General features: G+C 49.1%; 10 protein-coding genes across 10 annotated transcripts; 3 read left to right on the forward strand and 7 right to left on the reverse strand.

Annotated features, from left to right (window-relative positions):
• Positions 1-161: 161 nt before the first annotated feature.
• Positions 162-1,671, reverse strand: N7509_001481 (uncharacterized protein; the record flags this gene model as incomplete). The annotated part of the gene is made up of 5 exons (XM_056626118.1): positions 162-604; positions 661-955; positions 1,018-1,278; positions 1,337-1,434; positions 1,485-1,671. 5 exons carry the CDS (start codon positions 1,669-1,671, stop codon positions 162-164), a joined length of 1,284 nt encoding a protein of 427 aa, XP_056491913.1.
• Positions 1,672-3,684: 2,013 nt separating this feature from the next.
• Positions 3,685-4,980, reverse strand: N7509_001482 (putative phosphatidylglycerol specific phospholipase; the record flags this gene model as incomplete). Its single annotated transcript, XM_056626119.1, has 1 exon — positions 3,685-4,980. The coding sequence occupies one exon, from the start codon at positions 4,978-4,980 to the stop codon at positions 3,685-3,687; it is 1,296 nt and encodes a 431-aa protein (XP_056491914.1).
• A 320-nt stretch (positions 4,981-5,300) lies between these two features.
• N7509_001483 (CorA family magnesium transporter) lies at positions 5,301-6,410 on the reverse strand (the record flags this gene model as incomplete). The annotated part of the gene is made up of 1 exon (XM_056626120.1): positions 5,301-6,410. The coding sequence occupies one exon, from the start codon at positions 6,408-6,410 to the stop codon at positions 5,301-5,303; it is 1,110 nt and encodes a 369-aa protein (XP_056491915.1).
• An 818-nt stretch (positions 6,411-7,228) lies between these two features.
• N7509_001484 (GroES-like protein) lies at positions 7,229-8,132 on the forward strand (the record flags this gene model as incomplete). The annotated part of the gene is made up of 3 exons (XM_056626121.1): positions 7,229-7,240; positions 7,299-7,424; positions 7,503-8,132. The coding sequence occupies 3 exons, from the start codon at positions 7,229-7,231 to the stop codon at positions 8,130-8,132; spliced, it is 768 nt and encodes a 255-aa protein (XP_056491916.1).
• Positions 8,133-9,403: 1,271 nt separating this feature from the next.
• N7509_001485 (acyl-CoA dehydrogenase) lies at positions 9,404-10,876 on the forward strand (the record flags this gene model as incomplete). The annotated part of the gene is made up of 3 exons (XM_056626122.1): positions 9,404-9,498; positions 9,585-10,433; positions 10,510-10,876. The coding sequence occupies 3 exons, from the start codon at positions 9,404-9,406 to the stop codon at positions 10,874-10,876; spliced, it is 1,311 nt and encodes a 436-aa protein (XP_056491917.1).
• A 767-nt stretch (positions 10,877-11,643) lies between these two features.
• Positions 11,644-12,176, forward strand: N7509_001486 (uncharacterized protein; the record flags this gene model as incomplete). The annotated part of the gene is made up of 2 exons (XM_056626123.1): positions 11,644-11,680; positions 11,734-12,176. The coding sequence occupies 2 exons, from the start codon at positions 11,644-11,646 to the stop codon at positions 12,174-12,176; spliced, it is 480 nt and encodes a 159-aa protein (XP_056491918.1).
• A 640-nt stretch (positions 12,177-12,816) lies between these two features.
• On the reverse strand, positions 12,817-14,429 carry N7509_001487 (pH-signaling protein PalC; the record flags this gene model as incomplete). The annotated part of the gene is made up of 3 exons (XM_056626124.1): positions 12,817-13,077; positions 13,132-13,523; positions 13,583-14,429. 3 exons carry the CDS (start codon positions 14,427-14,429, stop codon positions 12,817-12,819), a joined length of 1,500 nt encoding a protein of 499 aa, XP_056491919.1.
• A 420-nt stretch (positions 14,430-14,849) lies between these two features.
• Positions 14,850-15,997, reverse strand: N7509_001488 (aspartate aminotransferase; the record flags this gene model as incomplete). The annotated part of the gene is made up of 5 exons (XM_056626125.1): positions 14,850-15,237; positions 15,290-15,372; positions 15,426-15,562; positions 15,686-15,817; positions 15,892-15,997. The coding sequence occupies 5 exons, from the start codon at positions 15,995-15,997 to the stop codon at positions 14,850-14,852; spliced, it is 846 nt and encodes a 281-aa protein (XP_056491920.1).
• An 892-nt stretch (positions 15,998-16,889) lies between these two features.
• On the reverse strand, positions 16,890-18,065 carry N7509_001489 (Major facilitator superfamily domain general substrate transporter; the record flags this gene model as incomplete). The annotated part of the gene is made up of 1 exon (XM_056626126.1): positions 16,890-18,065. One exon carries the CDS (start codon positions 18,063-18,065, stop codon positions 16,890-16,892), a length of 1,176 nt encoding a protein of 391 aa, XP_056491921.1.
• A 444-nt stretch (positions 18,066-18,509) lies between these two features.
• Positions 18,510-20,096, reverse strand: N7509_001490 (uncharacterized protein; the record flags this gene model as incomplete). Its single annotated transcript, XM_056626127.1, has 1 exon — positions 18,510-20,096. One exon carries the CDS (start codon positions 20,094-20,096, stop codon positions 18,510-18,512), a length of 1,587 nt encoding a protein of 528 aa, XP_056491922.1.
• Positions 20,097-20,442: the final 346 nt, after the last annotated feature.

Here is a 20,442-nt window from a genome sequence, read left to right on the forward strand (position 1 = left end):
TCGATCTCAAATATTCTCCTGCATTTTCTCATAGCAATTCTCATTCCAAATTTATCATCGTCGAGGTGTTCTTCCCGATTCATACCATTGATTTTTTTTATAAGACATAGAATTGCATTCAATCACAGACCAACCGTGGGTTGCGAGTCTAAGCCCCTTGTTTAAACACACTTCAAGTAACGCGCCATCACAGCTAGACCTCCTATTAAAGCGGTTATACCGGTCCAAAGTACAATAGTCCCATATCGACTTCCATATGTGCCCCATGCATGGCTTTGCCATCCGTCTACCTTCAATAGTGCTTCGCTCAATGGCCCGCTAGCCACATTTCCGATACCACGGCCAGTCTCCATGAAGGGAAATATCACACTGACATCTGTCGCGGGGTTGGCATGCTGTATTTCATGTGCAATACTTGACCATGTGGATGAGTAGCCTCCAGCCAGTAATCCATAGACAATGCAAAACACATAAAGGGACCACAGACTGCTAGAAAATCCCCAAATGAAGAATACAGAGATAACAGACCCAGCAGTGGTGATGAGAAGGCATGTAGTGACGTGATATCGATCAGAGAGGAAGCCTATGATGATAGAGCCAAACACTGATGTAATGTTGAAAAGTATGACCGTGAGAGAGAAGACAAGAGCTCATTGACACCCATTTGGCTGGCGTATGTTGGGAGATAAATTGTGGGTAAGAAGAATCCCAGTGCCTGAACGGTGTTACCAATTTGGTAGATGAGAAATACTTTGCTGTAGAGAAAGCGAAAGTTGATCCGGCGTTGAACAACAGAGTGGGAAACTGGAATGCGCGGCCGATGAAAGTATAAAAACGGAATAGAAAGGAGAAACAATCCAACTGATGATATTCTCAATGTGGTTGGTACACCGTATCTGTTCAATAACCACTCTATGGCGAGTGGGAACAGCACGCCAGATAGTCCAGAGCCAGACTACCGAAAGCCACATTAGTATTATTGCTCTTTGCCCACACTTGGCACGTGTGGAAGCTTACCCATACGACTCCAAATGCAAGGCCCTTTCTCTTGACAAACCATTCGGGCATGAATAGAATGGAGGGTGTATATGCCAGAGAACCGCCCACCCCAAACCCAATTCCTTGAGATAGAATGAGATGCGTAACACTGGTTGAAAATGAGCTTAGCGCCAATGAAAAGCACATCAGAATTACGCCAATAGTTGACACCCAGCGAGCAATTTGTGGAAGTAGAATCATTCCTATTATAGGCAAAGGTGCTATAAGATATGCAATCCCCTATATCCGAATTAGTTCAGTGATAGAAGGCAACTTGAAGGAGGTAATGAGAAATCACCATTGCACATGTTCCAATAGCGGCAATGTTGTTTGAACCTTGGAATGGTTCATGTGTACTGTAATACTTCTGAAAGATCCCAAATGAGAAGGCATATCCTAAAAAGCAGTCAGCTCTATACCGAATTTAATTATGAATGGATACCTACCCCACACAAGTGCTTCCAGCATTGCGCTAGCTAATAGAAAAAGCCATGCATGTCTTCCTCCATCAACTGGAGGTAAACCATCACCATATGGGTGATTTTCATCAACGCTGCAGTGGATTGGAGAGTCTTGAGAAGCTGTCGATTTTAATTCTGTTTCGCCGCTGTCATAATTATCTTTGAAGGCCATGCTGATGTAGACATTTAGTTGGAAGAGATTTGGGATTGTTAAATCATGGATGCAAGGTTATTTGGGCAAACTACGGACCAAGGTGGGAATGTGATCGACGGGATGAGAAGTGGCCTAAACAAGTATTTAGAATGACGAAAGAAATACCTTGGAGCTTCGTGAAGAAAATTCAAGCAGGTATGATCCATAAAGTTAGGCCAATGTGCCTTCAGCAGAACAGTGTATTCTTATGTTCTTATGCTGAATCAACAGGCTTCAATCCGGAGCTTTTGCGGGGCAGCTGAAGGTCCGAAAAAATGATTTTTTTTTTATTTCTCCTCACTCAGAAATAAATGAATAAATGGCATTAGCCTGGGAATTGCGTGTTATCCCATTCCATCATTAACATTTTTTATTTGGTAGGAATGTGAGTGCTGGACTTGGAATGCTGAGCAACACAACATCGTGGAACCGCGACATGTTGCTCACAACGGGAGCTCTGTTAGGACAAACTTGATCAGATATCCAGACAATTCATTGGCAGCAGTCAACAGACTCGTCATTTCCGGTCCGCATAATGACCTATGATGTTAGTACGAAGTGGATTGGGACTAACGTTGGTCGCACAAATCACAGAAAGTGCTAAATTTGTAATAGCCAACCGCTTAGTGAAAGCTTCCGGACAGTTATTTGCCGAGTTATTAATATTCTCCTCTTTGGATAAAGGAGGGGGGGGTTTAGCTACGCTGAATGCCCGTTCATTGCCAATATGCCCTAGATCCAATCAGTATACGGATTTTTCGCCTGCACCTGGGCAATTTTCACTTCAATCCTGGCCTTCCCTATCCTTATATATCAAAATTCTGTTCAGAAAATGGAAAATCTGCATCTATCGGGCTTTTACGAACTACTTTAACTTATAGATAAAGCGAGTACCTTGATTATTCCAGCGTTCATAAAACCGCAACGTCAGGTTTATTTTCTGAGACAGATAATGTGTCTCAACTTCCTTGTCCATCCCTTCTTCCGGGCTCTTCTTTAACTTTACTCGATGTGAAGCATGGGGCAATGTTTATTTAATTAAATTATTTCTATGCTATATACTACTATGGAAGGTTCTGTTCCGGGTGGAACTAGGCTTTGTAATTTCCAGGTAACTAGTTGTTCTAGCCAAACAAATTAAAGAGAACCAATGCCTACCCCATATTACCCGGGATTCAAAAACTACTCACCAAGAAATTGATAGACTGTAATTTCATAGCAATTTACCTGGATGTAGTCCAAGTCGATAATCCAGCTTTAGCCTATACGCGGATTCGCGTCGGGTCATAGAAAGCCGGAGTGCCGGTGGAACGAGTCCCTTTTGTGATGGCTCATGTCAAAACCACACCTGGGCTTGTTTTATTTTGCAGCATAAATTTGAATCTAGGTCTCTTTGGCGATAGCCACCACTGGCAGTAATCTGCCTTCACGAGGCAAGTATGACGGGGTTATACTACTCGGTCGGGTTAGCTGACCATTTTTGTCTAGCAACCAAGAAGCCGCGTGAAAAGCGAGAAGCTCCGAAAAATATTTCCCTATTGTATAACTGGACCGGAAGAATGCCGATCACACCTCTATTATGCTCTCGTACTCATTGGATATGGTCAGGAAATGTCCCGGACGTGGAAATAATATATACGATGATCAACTCCCTCCAGTCAGAAATACTAGACCATCTCGTACTAGCAAATCGATTGCCTTCGAGCTCTTCCTTTTGCCGACCATTCATCCAGCCTCCGTAGTTGGGCCCAGGACATCTCCTTTAGTCCATGTGGCAGTCTCCATGGGATTTGGATTTAGATTACTACTAGCGATACCTTGAGTCGTAGCCTTGGAAGACCATGCACGAGGTCCGAGAATATAGCTTTAGTTAGCACAATTCTAAATCTACAGCTAACGCATCTCTAAATGAATCCCAGTTACCCGAGGGTGAAAAATTAAATAATCGTTTTGTCGGAAGACCATCCTCCTTCTAATTCAAACGGGGTATCTTTAAAAGTCCGCTGGGGCTGGTAGCTTTTCCGGGGTATCATCACGAAATTCGGAGGTGATCAGATCACCGAACGATGGTGACCATTCCACGCGGGGGGTGAGGCTCTCAAGCCCCCAGAGTTCGGATAGAAATTTCAAAATGGAGGTGTGGGTAAATTCGGCGAGACCATCTGCGGGCTTATTTTGAACTAGCCCCTTGCTGACCCAGGGCGAAATGAGCATGGTCGGGACGCGGATACCTAGGCGATCAAAGTGGAACACGTATGGGCTTCCATCTGGGGCCGTCTCGGTATAAGTCAGACTGTCGCCTGGTGGTATGTCTGAGGGAGGAGGAACGTGGTCGGCGAATCCTCCATGTTCGTCAAATGTCAAAATGAAGAGCGTGTCGTTCCACTGCGGAGAGCCCCGTATAGCCTCGTATATACCCTTCACAAAGTTCTCGCCCATGTTTATCGGAGAGGGAGGATGCATTGACATATAATTGCAACACTCCGGGTTGATCCAAGTGAATGCAGGAAGAGTCCCAGCTTCGGCATCTTTATAGAATTGTTCGATAGGGCGTATGTTCGACCGGGCGGTGTTCGACTTGGCTGTCCACTGGTAGAATAGGGCGTCTGGTAGGAAGGAGGGGTTTGATTTGGTCGAGTTCTCGTAGTTGGCCCATGTGATTCCCTTGTCCGAAAGCTGTTCGAAGATAGATGTTTGTGGGAGGCCGGATCGATTGAAAGCATCGTCATTCATTCCATGGCCATACGAGGTGCCAGAGGTCAAGTAGGCACGGTTTGGATTCGTCGGTCCCGGGACAGCGGCGAACCATCGGTCGAAGAGGACGTAGTTTTCTGCGATCGCGTTGAAGACGGGGATGTGGTCAGGGGTAAAATAGTTGATGACCTCGGCTGCGCGTGTCAGATCGTCTGTCTCATAAGAGGCTCGTTGTTCGGTGATGAACCCATCCATCCAGGATTGCGACTCGATTAACGGGTGATAGGTTCCAAAAATTTGCATATTACCACCAGCGATGCTATGGTTAGGATCTTCGGAGGCGATGTTCTGCGCCGTGTTTTGGGCGCAGATTTTGTCGGAGCGCAACTGTGACACATTGGCCGGGTTGCAGAAGGGGCGTTTCAAGACGCCATCAATATCAGCATCGTATGTGAGCCCGCCAAAGAAATGGTCGAATGACAGATTCTCCTGAACCAAAACCACCACGTTCTTGATGTTGCTCAGGCCGCCCGCTGTCTGAGATCGCGCGATTGTGCCGACGACAAGGGCGAACAGCACCAGGAACAGGGTCATAGTCGATGCCAACTGCGATCGAGATTGAAAAGGGTCATTTCCTTTCCTGGCCCAAAAATAACGCGCCAGGCTTTCCCGTGACATCGGGGGTCCACGCTAATCTACCGATGGCCCCCATTTCCCCTCATCCCGTCTCCACTAGGCCAGTTTCATGTGGGAGGTGGAGAGTCTCCTATTGGCCATAAATAGCGGGACTGCCTGATTGGGATTCGCGATATCTGAGCCTTCGGGGTCCGGAGGCTGAGCGGAGGTTGAAATATAGCGTTGGCGATTCCCTCGGTAGATAAAATTCGGACTGTCAATCCTCGCATTGCTCGGCATTAAAGCTGAGGTCTACGGAACTTTTTCAGCTTCCTAATGCCATACCGACCGATCAATATAGTGCTGAGCATGCATCCCGATACCAGGACCCCAAAGGCAGGGACGCTCTCCTCAAAGGAGTTGATCACGTTCATTCCAAAGAGGCCAGCCACAAAGGTAGACACGGCAAACCCCAACATCCAGATTTCCAGCTGAGCCTCGAAGATCATAATTTCATTCCGCCGAATATCGAGAACAGACTGGATTGTGTCTACCGTCCGATTCACGTCGCCAATCAAGGCGTTGGCGGATTCCGCAATTGCATCCGCGTTTTTATAATAGGCCTCCAGCAGATACTCCACCTCTTGATGATCGGCCGATAGATGCGCGTGGCCGGCTTTGCGATCGGATAAATACATCATCGCCATGTCCTCATCATTACCGAGGACCTCTTGTAAAGCCGAGCGCACTTGACGAGCACGCGACTCTGTATTGACCAGTCTCTTTCCATGGTGTCGAAGCCTTCGGAGAGCGGAATGAACGGAATCTTCCTGTTGAGAAGCGGACAGACTCTGCTCGGCATCGCGTCTAATCAAAACATTTTCCGCCTCCAGTGTCGCGATGACAGCCGCGAGTGCTGCGTCGAGGACCCGGTGCTCGAATGGCAGCTTGCCGGAGAGGCTGAGCCCGAACTCAGGGTTGCCCTGTAGCCTGCTTCGTAAATCTTTCAATAGAACATCTTGAATGCGAACTTCGTTGTCTTCTGGCTCCAGGAGGACTAGTAGCACTTGATCCGATTTGACCAGAAGCCGTAAACTGAAAAAACTGATGAAGATGGTATTCGGGCGGACCAGGAGATGGGGAAAGCCCGCGGAGACAAGATCAATGTTTCGCAAATCTCGCCCATCCAGATCATAGTCCTCGGCGATTTGGGCCTTGGTCAAACTTTGATGAGAAGGCTCAAGTGAGTCCCCCAGGCGGAAGAGCATGCATTGGATTTCGGTGGATTCATTCAGACGACTGCGCGATAGGGCGAGGGATTGGTTGAAGACTTCCTGGTTGAAATTATCATCTTGTTTGATATCATTGGATGGCATTATATGAAGACGCTTCTGGGTGGATGTGGCCATGTTTCGCGGGGTCGACAGTGAGGGTGATAGACTCGGAGATGTATATGTCGAGGAGGGCCTTGACCATATTGATGATGCTGGCAGACAACCCCATCGTGATGGAGGTATAGATTTGACCGAGATACCTTGAGCCATCCAGGTGGAGATCCTCCCAGCCCATGCTTTGCACATGATGTCTAAACCACCGATGAAATGAGTGCAACCTGGAGGATTTCACATTGGGGAAAGTTGGAGAAGTTCACGGGAATCCCAAAGGGGAAGCTGTATTAGTCAGCCGGTTAGTATACGACAGGCACAGTCACGCACTGTACTGTTAGAAGATGTCCAATGATTAAACCGTGTATACAGGTTGAAGTTAGAAAATAGCGAATTACAAGATAGTCAATACAATGGATCCAATCTACTTTAGCATGTCACAGTGCTCTGCCACGGTGTTCTGTTCTGTGCTCCGTCGGTCGACAGTGCGCCGAAAAGACGATTCTGGATCCTATCGATAGTAATATTGCGGGGCCAATCGAAGAGCGGGGTATACGTATACGATGATCAAACATAATTCTATGTACGGAGTACAGCAGTGACGTATAAAATATAGAGAACAGTTGAGGAATGTCCGAGATCCCTTCGGGCGACACCACGCCGACAGATCTAAACAGAAGCCACCTACGCGAAGCTTGTAGCGGGTGATTGATTCAAATTTATGGGAGGGGATCAAGTATTTAAATAGGGTGCTACTACAGCACCCTTTAAATATCGAGATTCGGATTCCAAGTTCAATTCTATCATATTCATCTGTCAAATTTCAGTGCTGGATGCTCCAAATGACCGAAACTGTCTGTTCTTCTTATCATCTCGTCTAAGCAATAATACCATGGCTGACCAGATAAACAGGATAATCTGTCATGCCTGCTGTATGGCCCTGGCAAGGCTCGATTTGAGAACCGCAAGATTCCCACCCTCGAAGATCCGCATGATATTCTAGTCCGCATCGCATATGTGGGTGTCTGTGGAAGCGATGTAAGTGGACTCTAGACACTCTTGGTCAATCCAACAGTGAGCCCTCCCGAAAAGATCCTTGTTGCTAACTTGCAAAAGGCTCACTTCTGGGCTCACGGCGGTGTGATCCGGATGGTCTCGGACGAAGAACCGCTGGTCATGGGCCACGAGGCATCAGGGGTTGTACACTCCATCGGGACAGCAGTGACGAAAGTCGTCCCTGGAGATCACGTCACTATTGAGCCCGGATTCTCCTGTCGGAGATGTAAACAATGTAAGGCAGGGAAGTATAATCTCTGTCCGCAGATGCAGTTCGCCGCCGACCCGCCGGGAAACCACGGTACCTTAACGCGTCTCTTCCGCACGCCCGAGGATTTCGTGTATCGTATTCCCGAGACAATATCGCTAGAGGAGGGCGTTCTCATCGAGCCATTGAGTGTAGCAGTTCACGGGGCTCGTCTAGCTGATCTCGCTCCGGGGCAGACGGTCCTGGTTCAGGGATCGGGGACAATCGGTCTGCTGGCAGCAGCGACGGCCAAGGCCTTTGGGGCGAAGGAGGTCTTTATTTCTGATATCAACCCAACAAAGCTGGAATTTGCACGAGACTTTGTGGGATGTCAGACATTCATGCCAGATGTCAAGTCACAACCAGAGGAAGAAGCAGAGCGAATGAAGAATGAGCTGGATCTGGGTGAAGGGGTAGATGTGGTTCTGGAATGTACGGAGTAGAGTCTTCGGTCCAGACGGGGATTTATGTCTCGGGACCTGGAGGAGTGGTGGTTCAAATCGGACTCGGCAAACCGGATCTGAGAGTACCCATCTTGAATATGTGTGAGAAGGAGACGGTCTTGAAGACGGCGTGGCGATATGGACCGGGCGACTATGAAGTAGCCCTCGGGTTGCTGAGCTCCGGCCGGGTGAAGGTCAAATCATTGATTAGTAGAATTGTTCCATTTGAGCAGGCACCTGAAGCGTGGGAGATGACCAGGAGGGGAGAGGGGATTAAAAATTTGATCCGGGTGCAATAAGTGGTGGTTGGGGGTTAAGAGTCCTTGAGGTAGTGCTTCGCGTGACAATCCAATCTGCTTTCTCGGAAATCATTCCCTCCCATCGGTAGAGTACGGTTTAAAGAGCGTTTGTCAAGAGTTCATTTCGGCAGAAGAGTGGAAAAGTAAACAAATTAAGCTCTACTTACTAAGCAGGATTCCGGCATTGGGTAAAAATCCGGCCCGACGCCAAGGCGGAAGCCGGCACGTGACTAGGCTTCCCCGCAATTTAGTACGATATCATTACGATATCAGAATCTGACAACCACACGGCCTCAAAGCACGAACAAAAACTCGACTCTGGAGGGGATCGAACCCTCGATCTCGGGATTAGGAGTCCCGCGCCTTACCACTTGGCCACAAAGCCTGACTTGAGAAGTTTATTTCTCCAAAATTTGTTACCCGTTGAAAGATCATGAAGATCTGGGAGGTTGCGGCTGAAGTGTGGCTGAAGTATGGCTGAGTTTGGACTTCCCAAAGCCTGAAGGGATCATGCAAAGATATTGTCTTGAGTATCCTATTACTCAGATACTGTGGTTATATCTCAGATAGAGCTTTGGGAGTCCCACTGGGGCAGGAAGTGGGAGATACTCGTCGTAGTGGGCGGTAGTCCGACAATACCTCGGCAGGACTACACAGTACATTCAACTATGGAAACATGCCTAGTCGGTGTGTATTCTAGAATTATTCTACAATTCTAACCCTATCTATTATTCAATTTACAATCTAGGACCTTATCCAGGGTACTCGAGGCTATCTTTAGTCTACTGTATACTCCGCGTACACCGCCTCTGCCCGCCGATAGCCGAGGTCCCTCCAGCATCCCCAGCTTCTTCCTTGTGATTTACCATTTAACTGCACCTGCACTCCATACTCTATACTCCCTCTCTTGCTTTTTCTCCAAGTTTGTTTCTACTTCCCTTCCCTTCCCCTCCCCTCTCAATATTCCCCGCCATGGCCTCCATCGCTCGCGCTCTGCGCCCTTTGTCACGTCCCCTTCCTACCCGCCTGGTGACATCTGCCCACATCGCCCGCTCCGCCGTACCGAGGTATCTATCCTTTCAACTCGCCATTCAATCGCAAATCACATTACTATAAACTTCTACTGATCGCATACTTTTTGATGAATCTCCAGCTCCTATGCATTCTCGACCACCCCCCGCAGGCGAGAGGCTGACCTCTCCAGCCTCACCCCCACCCCCATCACCCTCCTCTCCGACACCGAGTCCATGATGGCCGACGCCGTCCAGAAGTTTGCTACAGAACAGATTGGCCCCAAGGTCCGCGACATGGATGAGGCTGAGACCATGGACCCCACCGTGGTGGAACAACTCTTCGAGCAGGGCCTGATGGGTATCGAGATCCCCGAGGAGTACGGTGGTGCCGGTATGAACTTCACCTCCGCCATTGTCGCCATTGAGGAACTGGCCCGCATCGACCCCAGCGTTAGTGTTATGGTCGATGTCCACAACACCCTGGTCAACACCGTCGTCATGAAGTATGGTGACGCCCAGGCCCAACGCACCTGGCTCCCCAAGCTGAGCTCCGGCACTGTCGGCTCATTCTGTCTCTCCGAGCCCGCCTCGGGGTCCGATGCCTTTGCCCTACAGACCAAGGCGGAGAAGACCGCCGACGGATATAAGATCAACGGCTCCAAGATGTGGATCACCAACGCCATGGAGTCTGGTTTCTTCATCGTATTCGCCAACCTGAACCCCAGCGCCGGCTACAAGGGTATCACTGCTTTCATCGTCGAGAAGGACACCCCCGGTTTCTCTATTGCCAAAAAGGAGAAGAAGCTCGGTATTCGCGCCAGCAGTACCTGTGTGCTCAACTTTGACGACGTTGTCATCCCCAAGGCCAACCTTCTCGGCGAGGAGGGCCAGGGTTACAAGATTGCCATCAACATTCTTAACGAGGGACGTATCGGCATTGCCGCCCAGATGACCGGCCTGGCGCTTGGAGCATGGGAGCAAGCTGCTCGGTAAGCCAATCCTTTTCCTTTTTTGAAAACAAATATACGTTAAATGTTTCACATCTGACACCCAATTTCCTCCCAGCTACGTCTGGAACGACCGCAAGCAATTCGGCCAACTGATCGGCGAGTTCCAAGGCATGCAGCACCAGATTGCACAGGCCTACACCGAGATTGCGGCTGCCCGAGCCCTAGTCTACAACGCTGCCCGTAAGAAGGAGGCCGGACAAGACTTTGTGCAGGACGCCGCCATGGCCAAGCTGTACGCTTCACAGGTTGCCGGTCGCGTGTCTGGCTCGGCTGTCGAGTGGATGGGCGGCATGGGCTTTGTGCGCGAGGGGACTGCGGAGAAGATGTTCCGTGACAGCAAGATCGGAGCTATCTATGAGGGTACTAGCAACATCCAATTGCAGACGATTGCGAAGACCCTGCAGAAGCAGTATACCAACTGAACAGGCTGGCCTTGTGGAAGGATATGAATATGAATATCAAAATAAATCTAAAGACATAGAATGAATGAGTGGTCATTCCTCTTTTGTCTGTGTTATCGTTTCACTATTGTATAGTATTACAATTGCAAGTCGGGCATCAATGACAATAGTTCTCCATTTCTAGTCCCTATATTCGCTCTCTTCCCTTGTTTGACTTCCTATGGACCTTGCGGTGGGCGATGCTCATGATTCCCCGATGTGGCTTAGCTGCAGCGACGATGGTTCTCGTTGTATGCAACCTTACTCTTTTCTGTTCTGCTGTTTAATATGGAGGCATCTGAACAAATTAAGGAGGACTGTGGATGTGAGATTCGTGGAATTTCTTTATCAAGGGCAACACTGGTCGAGTGACTCGACTGGATCCAATGATCAGCATGTTTCAATATGTATACTCTATACTCTATACACTCCAGGGCTACTATATAGTACTACTACTATAGTATACTACTTAGGGCATGCTTTGTTTGTAGGGATCCCAGTGAATCGCACCTTCCACTTCTGGTCTCTTCACTTTCCCCAGCACCTTCCTCTGTTCCCTCACTACCCTCACTTCCTTCACCTGCTTCTCTTCTCTTCTCTTCTTCTCTTTCCCCTATGCCTTTCCCCTTCCAACTCATCCATCTTCTGGTGATGCTCCAAACTCGTGGGCTTTCACTCTCCTCTAAGGCCTCTTCCTCTTTCCCTGCCATACACCCATCCCACCGCAAAAAAGAGATACATCCTCAAAGATGGCTCGTGTAGTCCGAATTCCAGGGGGCCTCGCATGTTCGTTCCTGGTGACCCTTTCAAGCTGCAAATATAAATGCTAACTTTTCCAGTTTGTCCCAACTGTGCTAACTGCCTGTACACCAAACCAACCGACCCTGCTGACCCGGACCGAATCGGCGAACGCCTTACCTGCTATTGCTACACTTGCCCTTACCAATGCCCCGTTTCATGGCTCATGGAGAGGCATGAGAACGGCCAGACCCAAGAAGACTCAGACTCGGACTCGGATGATACGGATGTCGGCGTCAAGGTTGAAAGCGAGGAGGGTGGAAGCGACAAGGCAGCGAACGATAAAGTTGAAGATCACGCCAAAGATGCTGCCGTTGAAGATGCTGCCGTGGAAGATGCTGCCGTGGAAGAAGATGACGCCGGCTACTCTCCTACCAGTATGATCCCTTCGGACGGCACGGACGGGGCCAGTGATTCCCTCGTGCTGAATGCTGAGCAGCTCGAATTCGTCAATGCCCTGACCGATGCGATCTCTCAGCTGTAAAGGTACCTGGTTGCCTGTCTTTTAGCCGACGGCAAGGAAATGGGATACCAAACTGAATCCTGTTAAAAGTTTCTACCAGCCTTCGAGGACCTTAAGTAGCCCTGAAAATTTAGCTCAGGAAATCTTCTGATGATCAATCAAACTCCACTCATATTCAGCGAGGATGAAATTCTAACAAGCTCCAGTCCCTTGGCCAATCTCACAATACGTAATCATGTAGAACATTAAAGTATAGAACAGGAGAGGGCAAAGGATTCCCAGGTAAACTCTTCTGAAGTAGGGAAAATGCCGAGGACAAGGAGTGCAGTACCGTCCAAACAATATTCCCAGCTCCGAATCTAGGACTCAGGATAGCTCCCCTCCCCCTTGCCAGCGGAAGCATTGTCTCCTGTTTGTGGCGTGGGTTCGATCTCAGGAATCTTCCTGACGACTTGGAAGAATCTTCAACTTGTCCGGCCTTCTGGTGCGGTCACCAAGTAAGCGATGAGGAAGGTGCCCCATTGAATATTCGGTGGTTCCCATCGAGTAGACCAGTCAAACGGTGTCGGGATTCCTCGAGCCGGGCCAGTCCTAGCAGCTTCAAACCCAAAGTGTTTCGTCAAATAGGTACACCACTCTCGATTCACTGCGATGTAAATCCTCAATAATATACATTAGAGGCAGTCTGAGCTCGATCCGGAAAGCCACCCGGTGGGCCTGGCATGGGCGACGATTCCTCCTCACTGTCGTCCTCGCTGGCGAAATGCAAGTTTTGATGTTCATCCGGTGGAGCTCGCATACGCAGAAGTTGATCAGCGTCTATGGATGGCGGAGTATAGGGTGCAGGCGGAGTGTGGATGTCACGCCCTGACGGTAAGTTGGCTAATAGCGGAGCGGATGGAAGGATTGTTTGAGTATTCATCTGTTCATAATGTTAGTGGCTGAACAATGGAAGATCTGGACGAGTATAACCCACGGTATCATTCATTTTCGTCCACTTTGTCTCGAGCATGTCAATCACATTTCCTTCTTCGCCACGGCCCGCATCATCTCCAGGATCCAAAGATCCCTTGGCACTGCGAGAACCACCGGCATCCTTCCCAATCTTCCGTTCTTCCCGCCGCTCTGTCCACTCCCGTTTTAACCGGGAGAACCCACCTTTGCTAGGTGCGTTGCCAGCTTCATCCGTCGAAGAAGAAGAGCCCTGGTCGCGTAGTCCAAGAGCTGATCTCGCAGCCTTTAGCCATGCAATACCTTCGCCGGTCTTCCCAGCGAGCTCGGCATCCACGCCAAAGAATCGACAAGCCCGCGCACGAGCTACACGACCCAATGCCCCAGCATAACGAGTCACATCTTCCTCCACCCGGGCTGACTTACCAGATCCAGGTCCAACAGCCCCCAGCCCCGCCGCTGCTTGTTCCGCATACTCTGCCGCGCGAACGCAGAGTCGGGCGAAAAGTAAGGCACGCACTTTGGGGATCTCCGGGCGCGAACCATCCATTCCCGATCATTCGGATTGCGAGCCTGAATACAAGCCGCGACATGCGCATCGTCCTTCAGTACTGCTAGCAGAGTAGCTTCGGCCAATGCCAACGAGGAAAGCGCAGACTGTGTAGATGCGTTGAGATCCGGGATCGCAGATGCCGTGGCCGCGGTGAAAAGGGGGGATGTTGCAAGGAGACCATGTACAGAGCTTGCCAGAAGCAAGTGTTTCGTTGCGGTTTGGACTGCCGCGGTGCGCTGCTCGGGGGTCGGTGTGGTAGACGCGTAGAGAGATTCAACAACACCAGCGCGCGCGAGTCGACTCAGCACATAACCCAAAGTTGTAAGCGTGAATGCGATTTCAAAGTCGATTCCGCGACCGGAGATGCGGCCACTGCGCGTGCGGCCAGGGATAGCCCCCGAGGTTGTCGCATTTGGCCGGATGTTGATTGCACTGCTAGCTGACAAGGTGGGTTTCCACTCGGACTCGATCTCGGCGCGCACTGTGATGTCGATTTCCTCTGCATGGGTATCATTCCGAACGGACTGACCTCTCAGGCCGTGCGAGATAGCAAATAGGTAAGGTATATATTCGTTGAGGGCGGATAGGACAGTTGGGAGGTGGGCATCCTGGCGGGGGCCGTCGGGGAGGCGCTTATGCGCTTTCAAGGTGAGACGGAGGGCATGGCGGGCGGTGGACGCGGATTGCGGGAGAGAGGGATGTGTGGAAGACGAAATGAATGTCTGGAAGGACAGCGGCGAGGTGGTAGGAAGTGTGAAGCTATATACCATGGTGGGCAGTGGTGGTGGAGGTGGATGTTGGAGAAACACAGCGGGACTGCGGGGACTGATGTCACACGTCACATGTCACTGATGCTCTTGGCGGTAAACAGTGAGTATATACTTGCACTGTCTCTATATTTGTTGAGAGAGGTAGTCTTGACTCGATCTGAGTCTTTCTATGCTCATAGCTAAAAGATACGAATTTATTTTCATATTCTGGGAAGGCTAGTCTAAGAATTGATCATCGAAATCGAGGCCATCTTAGAATGAAGCAACAAACCTTCTGGGGTATTACAGAGTAAGATATAATTCAATCAGTATTCTAGTAGTATTTACTAGTATATAAAGTCACAATAGCATCTATGTAATATTGTAGTGGTATTCAGCAGCTCGATCATATTCTACTTAAATACCTGCCATTGAATTGATCTATGAAGCCAAGGCTTGGAGCATGCGCTTGAGACCTTCTTCAAGAATATCCCGCGGATGCGCAAAGACCATGCGGAACCAGCCACTTTCTTCGCTTGCATATGCATACCCTGCAGCTATGTAGACTTTTTGGTCCCGAAGTTTGGCCAAGATCTCATCATCAGTGGCTTTTCTATCGGCTGTAGCTGCTCCGAGTCGAATCCAAAGGAAGAAGGCAGCATTGGATTGACGATATGGGATTTGATGATATTTCAAAAACTTTGTGACAATGTCATAGCTTTCAGCGAGACGATGCCGGTTTGTTGTTAAGTAGTGCGACGTAAATGTGTCGTTTATCAACAAGGATGCGGCAAGCCTGTCGGCCAAGCTCGAAGGGAAGTTCAGTAGACTAGTAAGAGTCAGCAAGTAGTACTGGTCAAAGATCAAAGAATTTTGCTTACGAGAATCCTTCGGTTGCTTCCAAAAGTCGCCCATTCGACTGACTGATCAGACATCCAATACGCAACCCTGTCGCCCCAAAGTCCTGTCCATTTTGTGTCAGTATATTAGATTATTTACCGGGCCGCAGAACCTCACCTTGCTCATGCCCCAGACAACATGAACCCTACTCGGGTCCATAATTTGAGCTGCATTAATCGATAGAATTGATTTGAATGACACCGGGTCTGGGAGATCGGGACTCTCCCAAACAGAGAGAGCATATATCTCGTCGCCTATGAGATGAAGCTTGTGTCTCTCGCACAATCTCATATATTCTCGCAAGACATTTTCGGGATAACACCGGCCTATCTATCTATTAGCCACGAGGTAATATTTGGTAACACGCAAGGACTAACCAAGAGGATTGTGGGGCGAGCAGAACAGAAGTGCTTTCACTCTGACACCTTTCTGTCGAGCTGTCGACAGTGCTTCTTCATATTTCTCGATTGCAGCGAGACCAAATGGGTCAACCTTGCCGAACTCGACTTCTAATAATCCAACGCTATGCGTGAATAAGAATAAGTTTCCAAGCATGAAAATAAATTCAACGGGACCATCTTACCCTGCTCGATCACTGAAAGTTGACCGAAAGGCGTTGAAATAAGGCCGTCCCACCATGACATGATCTCCTTGGTCAAAAAGAGACCAAGCAGAGCACTCGAGTGCATTACTCACACCAGACGTAACGGTGATATGTGAGGGTAATAGGGCCGTGTCAGGAGAAAAATTCTTGTTCAAGAAATGGCATATAGCCTCTTTCAATTTTCGGCTCCCGGAAAAGCCGTCACCATAGGTCAATGAATGAGAATCAACTTGTATCTAGATGCTTTGATAAGTAATGTGCCGACTAAACGGATCTAATTGGCAATTTGCACCTTTGAATTCATAAATTCCTTCATTTCGGCGTGCATCAGAGTCTGCGAAATTCCTTAATGAGAGCCATAATATCGGTGGAATCGTCATTGCTCACGTTCTCTGCCAGCCCAAGATTCACAATCCCCTCGGGGTTGAGAAGCGGATCCCAGGCATTTTCCAGAACACCAAGGAATGCCGGCTTCTTTTCGCGAAGGCTTCACCACGCGTAGAGAGGTGGGATTCCATATCTCAGAAGTAGACACTCAATATTTTGAGTCGATATTTCGAGGTTGGATTCAATGGAATCCGTGGATAAAATCTATTTTCTGGAATAAGAATACCAGGACCCATCTGTCATAAGAAGGCGCAACTCAAAATCCAGATACAGAATGTTGGTTATTGGCTGTTTCTCCACGATCGAAAATTCCTTTTCAACCTTGTCCGCAATACCCGCAAATCCCGGCGTCGGCGAGTTTCTCCAAGTTCCTGATTTTAAAAAATCTACGATGATTTAAATATTCTGACTCAGAATCGATGGTGTACTGGCTTTAAATTCATGTTATTACTGGAAGTCAAGCAAATAATTAAACGTTGTATATAGTGAGATTCATAGATGTACGAAGGGATTCAGTCATTTGAATAACCGGCCAAAAACATAAAATAGAAATGATAGTTAATAGTAACTAATAGCTGGCATAGGATCTACTAAGCGAGAACACTAGCACCCACTCGGGGAACAACATACAGAGTCACGCCAAAAGACAATGTGATCAAGCCAAGTACGAGGCTCACAGACGTGGCATCTCCGGTCACAGAAACCAGCATCGCATCAAGAACACACCCAACAATTCCAGCCAGCCCCCAAGCAACCAAAATCCGACCATAACAATAAGCAAACTGGGTGATTTGAGCACAGCGGGCCATGAGCAAACCTGGAAGAATACTAAAACCGGCACCATGGCCAAACAAAACAATACAAAGGGCGAGTATTGCCATGAGAGGCTCGCGACATTGAGACAACATGATAAGAACCATGCCTCGTAAGCAGAATAGTGAAGTAAACGTATTCCGTGCACCAAATTTTGCGCTTATAAATGGTGCCAGAATACCTCCACCAGCGAGTGCGACCATACTCCAAGCCAAGATTTGCATCCAGTTCCAACTGGAGTTTTGCCCGTACCTGAAGGCAATCGGTAGCAGAGCGGCGAATACTGTCATTCCGGGCAAGGCATTGAAAAAGAGTAATATGGAGAAGAATCTCTCCGAAGAGATAGTATCGGTATCTGTATCGCGAGTAAGGAGAGCCTCTTCCTCAGCGCTCCCTGGCAACATGTATGAAACGATTGTTGAAACGGCGATGAATGTCACGCCGCCAATAGATAGTATCTGACCAAGTTGCACCTCATTGAGTCCACTAAATGAAGCGATATCATCCAGAGTCAAACAAGCCGCCACTCCAGTCGAGAAACCGATAGGGCCGAGAGCGCTCCGAGTCAGCTTGTTGTCGGGGAATCTTTGGTTGAGAAGAATCGCGACAGCGAGGTATGTCAGACCGACGCCGATGCCGCCGATAAAGAATGAAAAGAGAAGAGCTGGGATATTCAAGGAGGCCAGGGAGTATCCGGCAGCCATGACAGAGACTCCCCAAATAATCGTCCCTCTCCTCGCAATTGTCGAGGCACCACTTTTCTTGATCGTAGATGCGCTTTTCACGACACCAAGGGATAACCCTGCGCATGTGACGGCAAACGGTGCAGGGCTCCATTGATTCGATACTCCGAAGAGACGTGATATTTCCGCTTGGATAGTAGACAAGGCGTAGACTGTCCCAACGCTAAGCAAATTCGTGAAGGCCACGACTGCAAAGGGGAGTCGGTCCATGACAAATTGTGAGATTCAGTCGATGCTAATACCACAGGTCGCTTAGGAGGACGGAATCTAGTAGTATTCAGAAGATAACGCGACAAGTGTCGGGGATTTGTAGGGGTTGTGGTTATTCGAGATTGTTGGACTAGACGGATCTTGCGGGAATGCGCGGTTTCTGCGGGAGCTCAGGTGGAGGGACAGTTTATGCAGACCTCGGGACCACTGGAAAAGAGATCTGCCAGCAGGACCAACGAGCTACCCGAAATATTATTGATTGCCCAGGTGCGTTCATGCATTATGAACTCAATTCGACGCTAAACTGGTGTCTACTGTAGTAGAGTACCTGTGACTGAGTGTAGCAAGTAAAAATCCAAATGCTAGGGTGGTCTGAGTATAGGTATATTGACAGATTCTATAGTCTATGGTCTAGGTCTATGTTCGATGGTGTACATTATCGTATTATACATCTGGCTTGGGCACTTTGTTCGATTTCAGCCAGAATTCTTCCGGATGGAACGAGCTCTCGGCCATCCAGTACAGCATTTGCTCATTCCGAGGCTGGAGCACCTCTTCAAAATACCGGCGGCCCTCGTATTTTGAAAGGTCAAGTTCCCCATGCCGGAAGAGAGTTTGGGAAAATCCAGCCTTTCTCTCAATAAACAAGGGCAATCGCAGAATGAAGTTCGATAGCCACCGGGCGAAATTGCCATTGGTTTCACGGTACTGCGTAGGATTCTGTTCGGCAAGGTGAATATTATCGACCGTCCACTGCGTAACTTCGAGGGAATTGGTGGGAATAGATTCCGCACTGGCACGAACGAGGGTTTCGAAGAAGGCCATGTTGAGACGTGGATTACTGCGACCCACACGGGTCACTGTCACGAAGTGATCAGATGGAATTGTGTAAGGGAGACCGTTTTCCTCGCTCTCCTCGCGTACCTGGAAGTCGTAGACAAACTGATCGATCTTGAGTAATGAGGTAAGGGCGTCTAGGTTTTGAGACCGAATCGCGTTCCTCACTCCCTGGTGTAAGGCCATACGATCCACCTTGGTCGACGTCGAATGCCGCGGATAGTCGCGGTCATCCCACTGTCTGTGGTTTGAACAGAGGCGCAAAAGCTCGAGAAAGGCAACATCCTCGGCCGAGAAACCGGTACTGGAGCCACGGATGAGGTGGCCGGGGAACTCCTGAAGCTCAATGGCCGGCCTAAGTGTTAGACCAACCCCTTTCGTCGATATGAAGATAAGGACGTTGGGTTCGATAACGAGCTTATACTCGTGCGGTCCGGGGCGCAGGGCAAGGCAACTTTGATCGTAAGTTTGCCCGGGGCACTCGAGTTTAATTCCATCCGCTAACCGATCAATTACCCCACTCGTTGCTGTGAAGGAAAGGGTGGTCATATCTTCTCGTTTCATAAACCGATCAAGGGCGGCCTGCTGCTCCGGGTCCATCTCCAAGCCAGTATTGATCCAAAAGCGATGCAGCGTCAGGTTGACGATTTGGGGGATTTGGTCGCGCACACGGCGCATTGTGCACCATCGGCAACGGAAGATCGAGTCTTGCAATTTGCCCCGCGCATTCCTACTCAAGGGCACATATTCATCCAGCGGTGTAAGCATAGCAACCATTGCCGGGCTGAGCGGGTCGGTGGCCATAGGGTCATTCCATAATGCTAGAATAATGAGCAGATTGTAAATATGCTCTCGTGAAAGAGCGATCGCTAGCACCGGCGACGCTCGAGGTAGGTTGGGATTCAGCGAGTAGAGAAAGATCTTCTCAATCACCTCGACGGGTACAGTTTCGAGCCTGGACAAAGCGCGTCGGCGGATTAGTGGTGCTCCAGCGGGCGAGGCAGATAGAGCAGATATAGCAGATAGAGGCGATCGACTGGATTGAGACTGCGAAGAGTCACTGCGAGGGAATTTGAATGGGCGACCGGGGCGGCGCTTGGGTTTGGCGGAGACAGTTTTGGAGACTCTGTCACGGTTGAGCGGGGGAGCCGAATTTGGACGAGTATCATCAGCTCTGCGGCTGCGGGGGGCCATGAGATGAAGTCGGAGATCGCAGTGACCAGCACGCGATCAGGAGATCATCCATGACGGAGTGCACAGAGCACAAAATTGGTGGAGGGAAAGAGTTATGTTCCAAGGTTGTTATGCTAGTAGGAGAGCAGCGGGATAGGCGGAGACAGTTAAAAAAAACTTGGCAGGATAAAATTGCAGAAGTCTTAATTGAATCTCTTACCATTCCCCTTCATCAAAAGCCTCTATGGTCTAGTGGTATGATATGTCACTCGTACGTCAACCATACCTGAGGTATACAGACAGCGATATGACAGGGTCCCCAGTTCAATCCTGGGTGGAGGCATATTTTTTACTCCAGAGTCGAAAT

The sequence above is a fragment of the Penicillium cosmopolitanum genome, assembly GCF_028827165.1.
Source record: "Penicillium cosmopolitanum strain IBT 29677 chromosome Unknown utg000004l:1.0-4361866.0:1.0-4365735.0, whole genome shotgun sequence".
Taxonomy (NCBI): Eukaryota; Fungi; Ascomycota; class Eurotiomycetes; order Eurotiales; family Aspergillaceae; genus Penicillium; species Penicillium cosmopolitanum.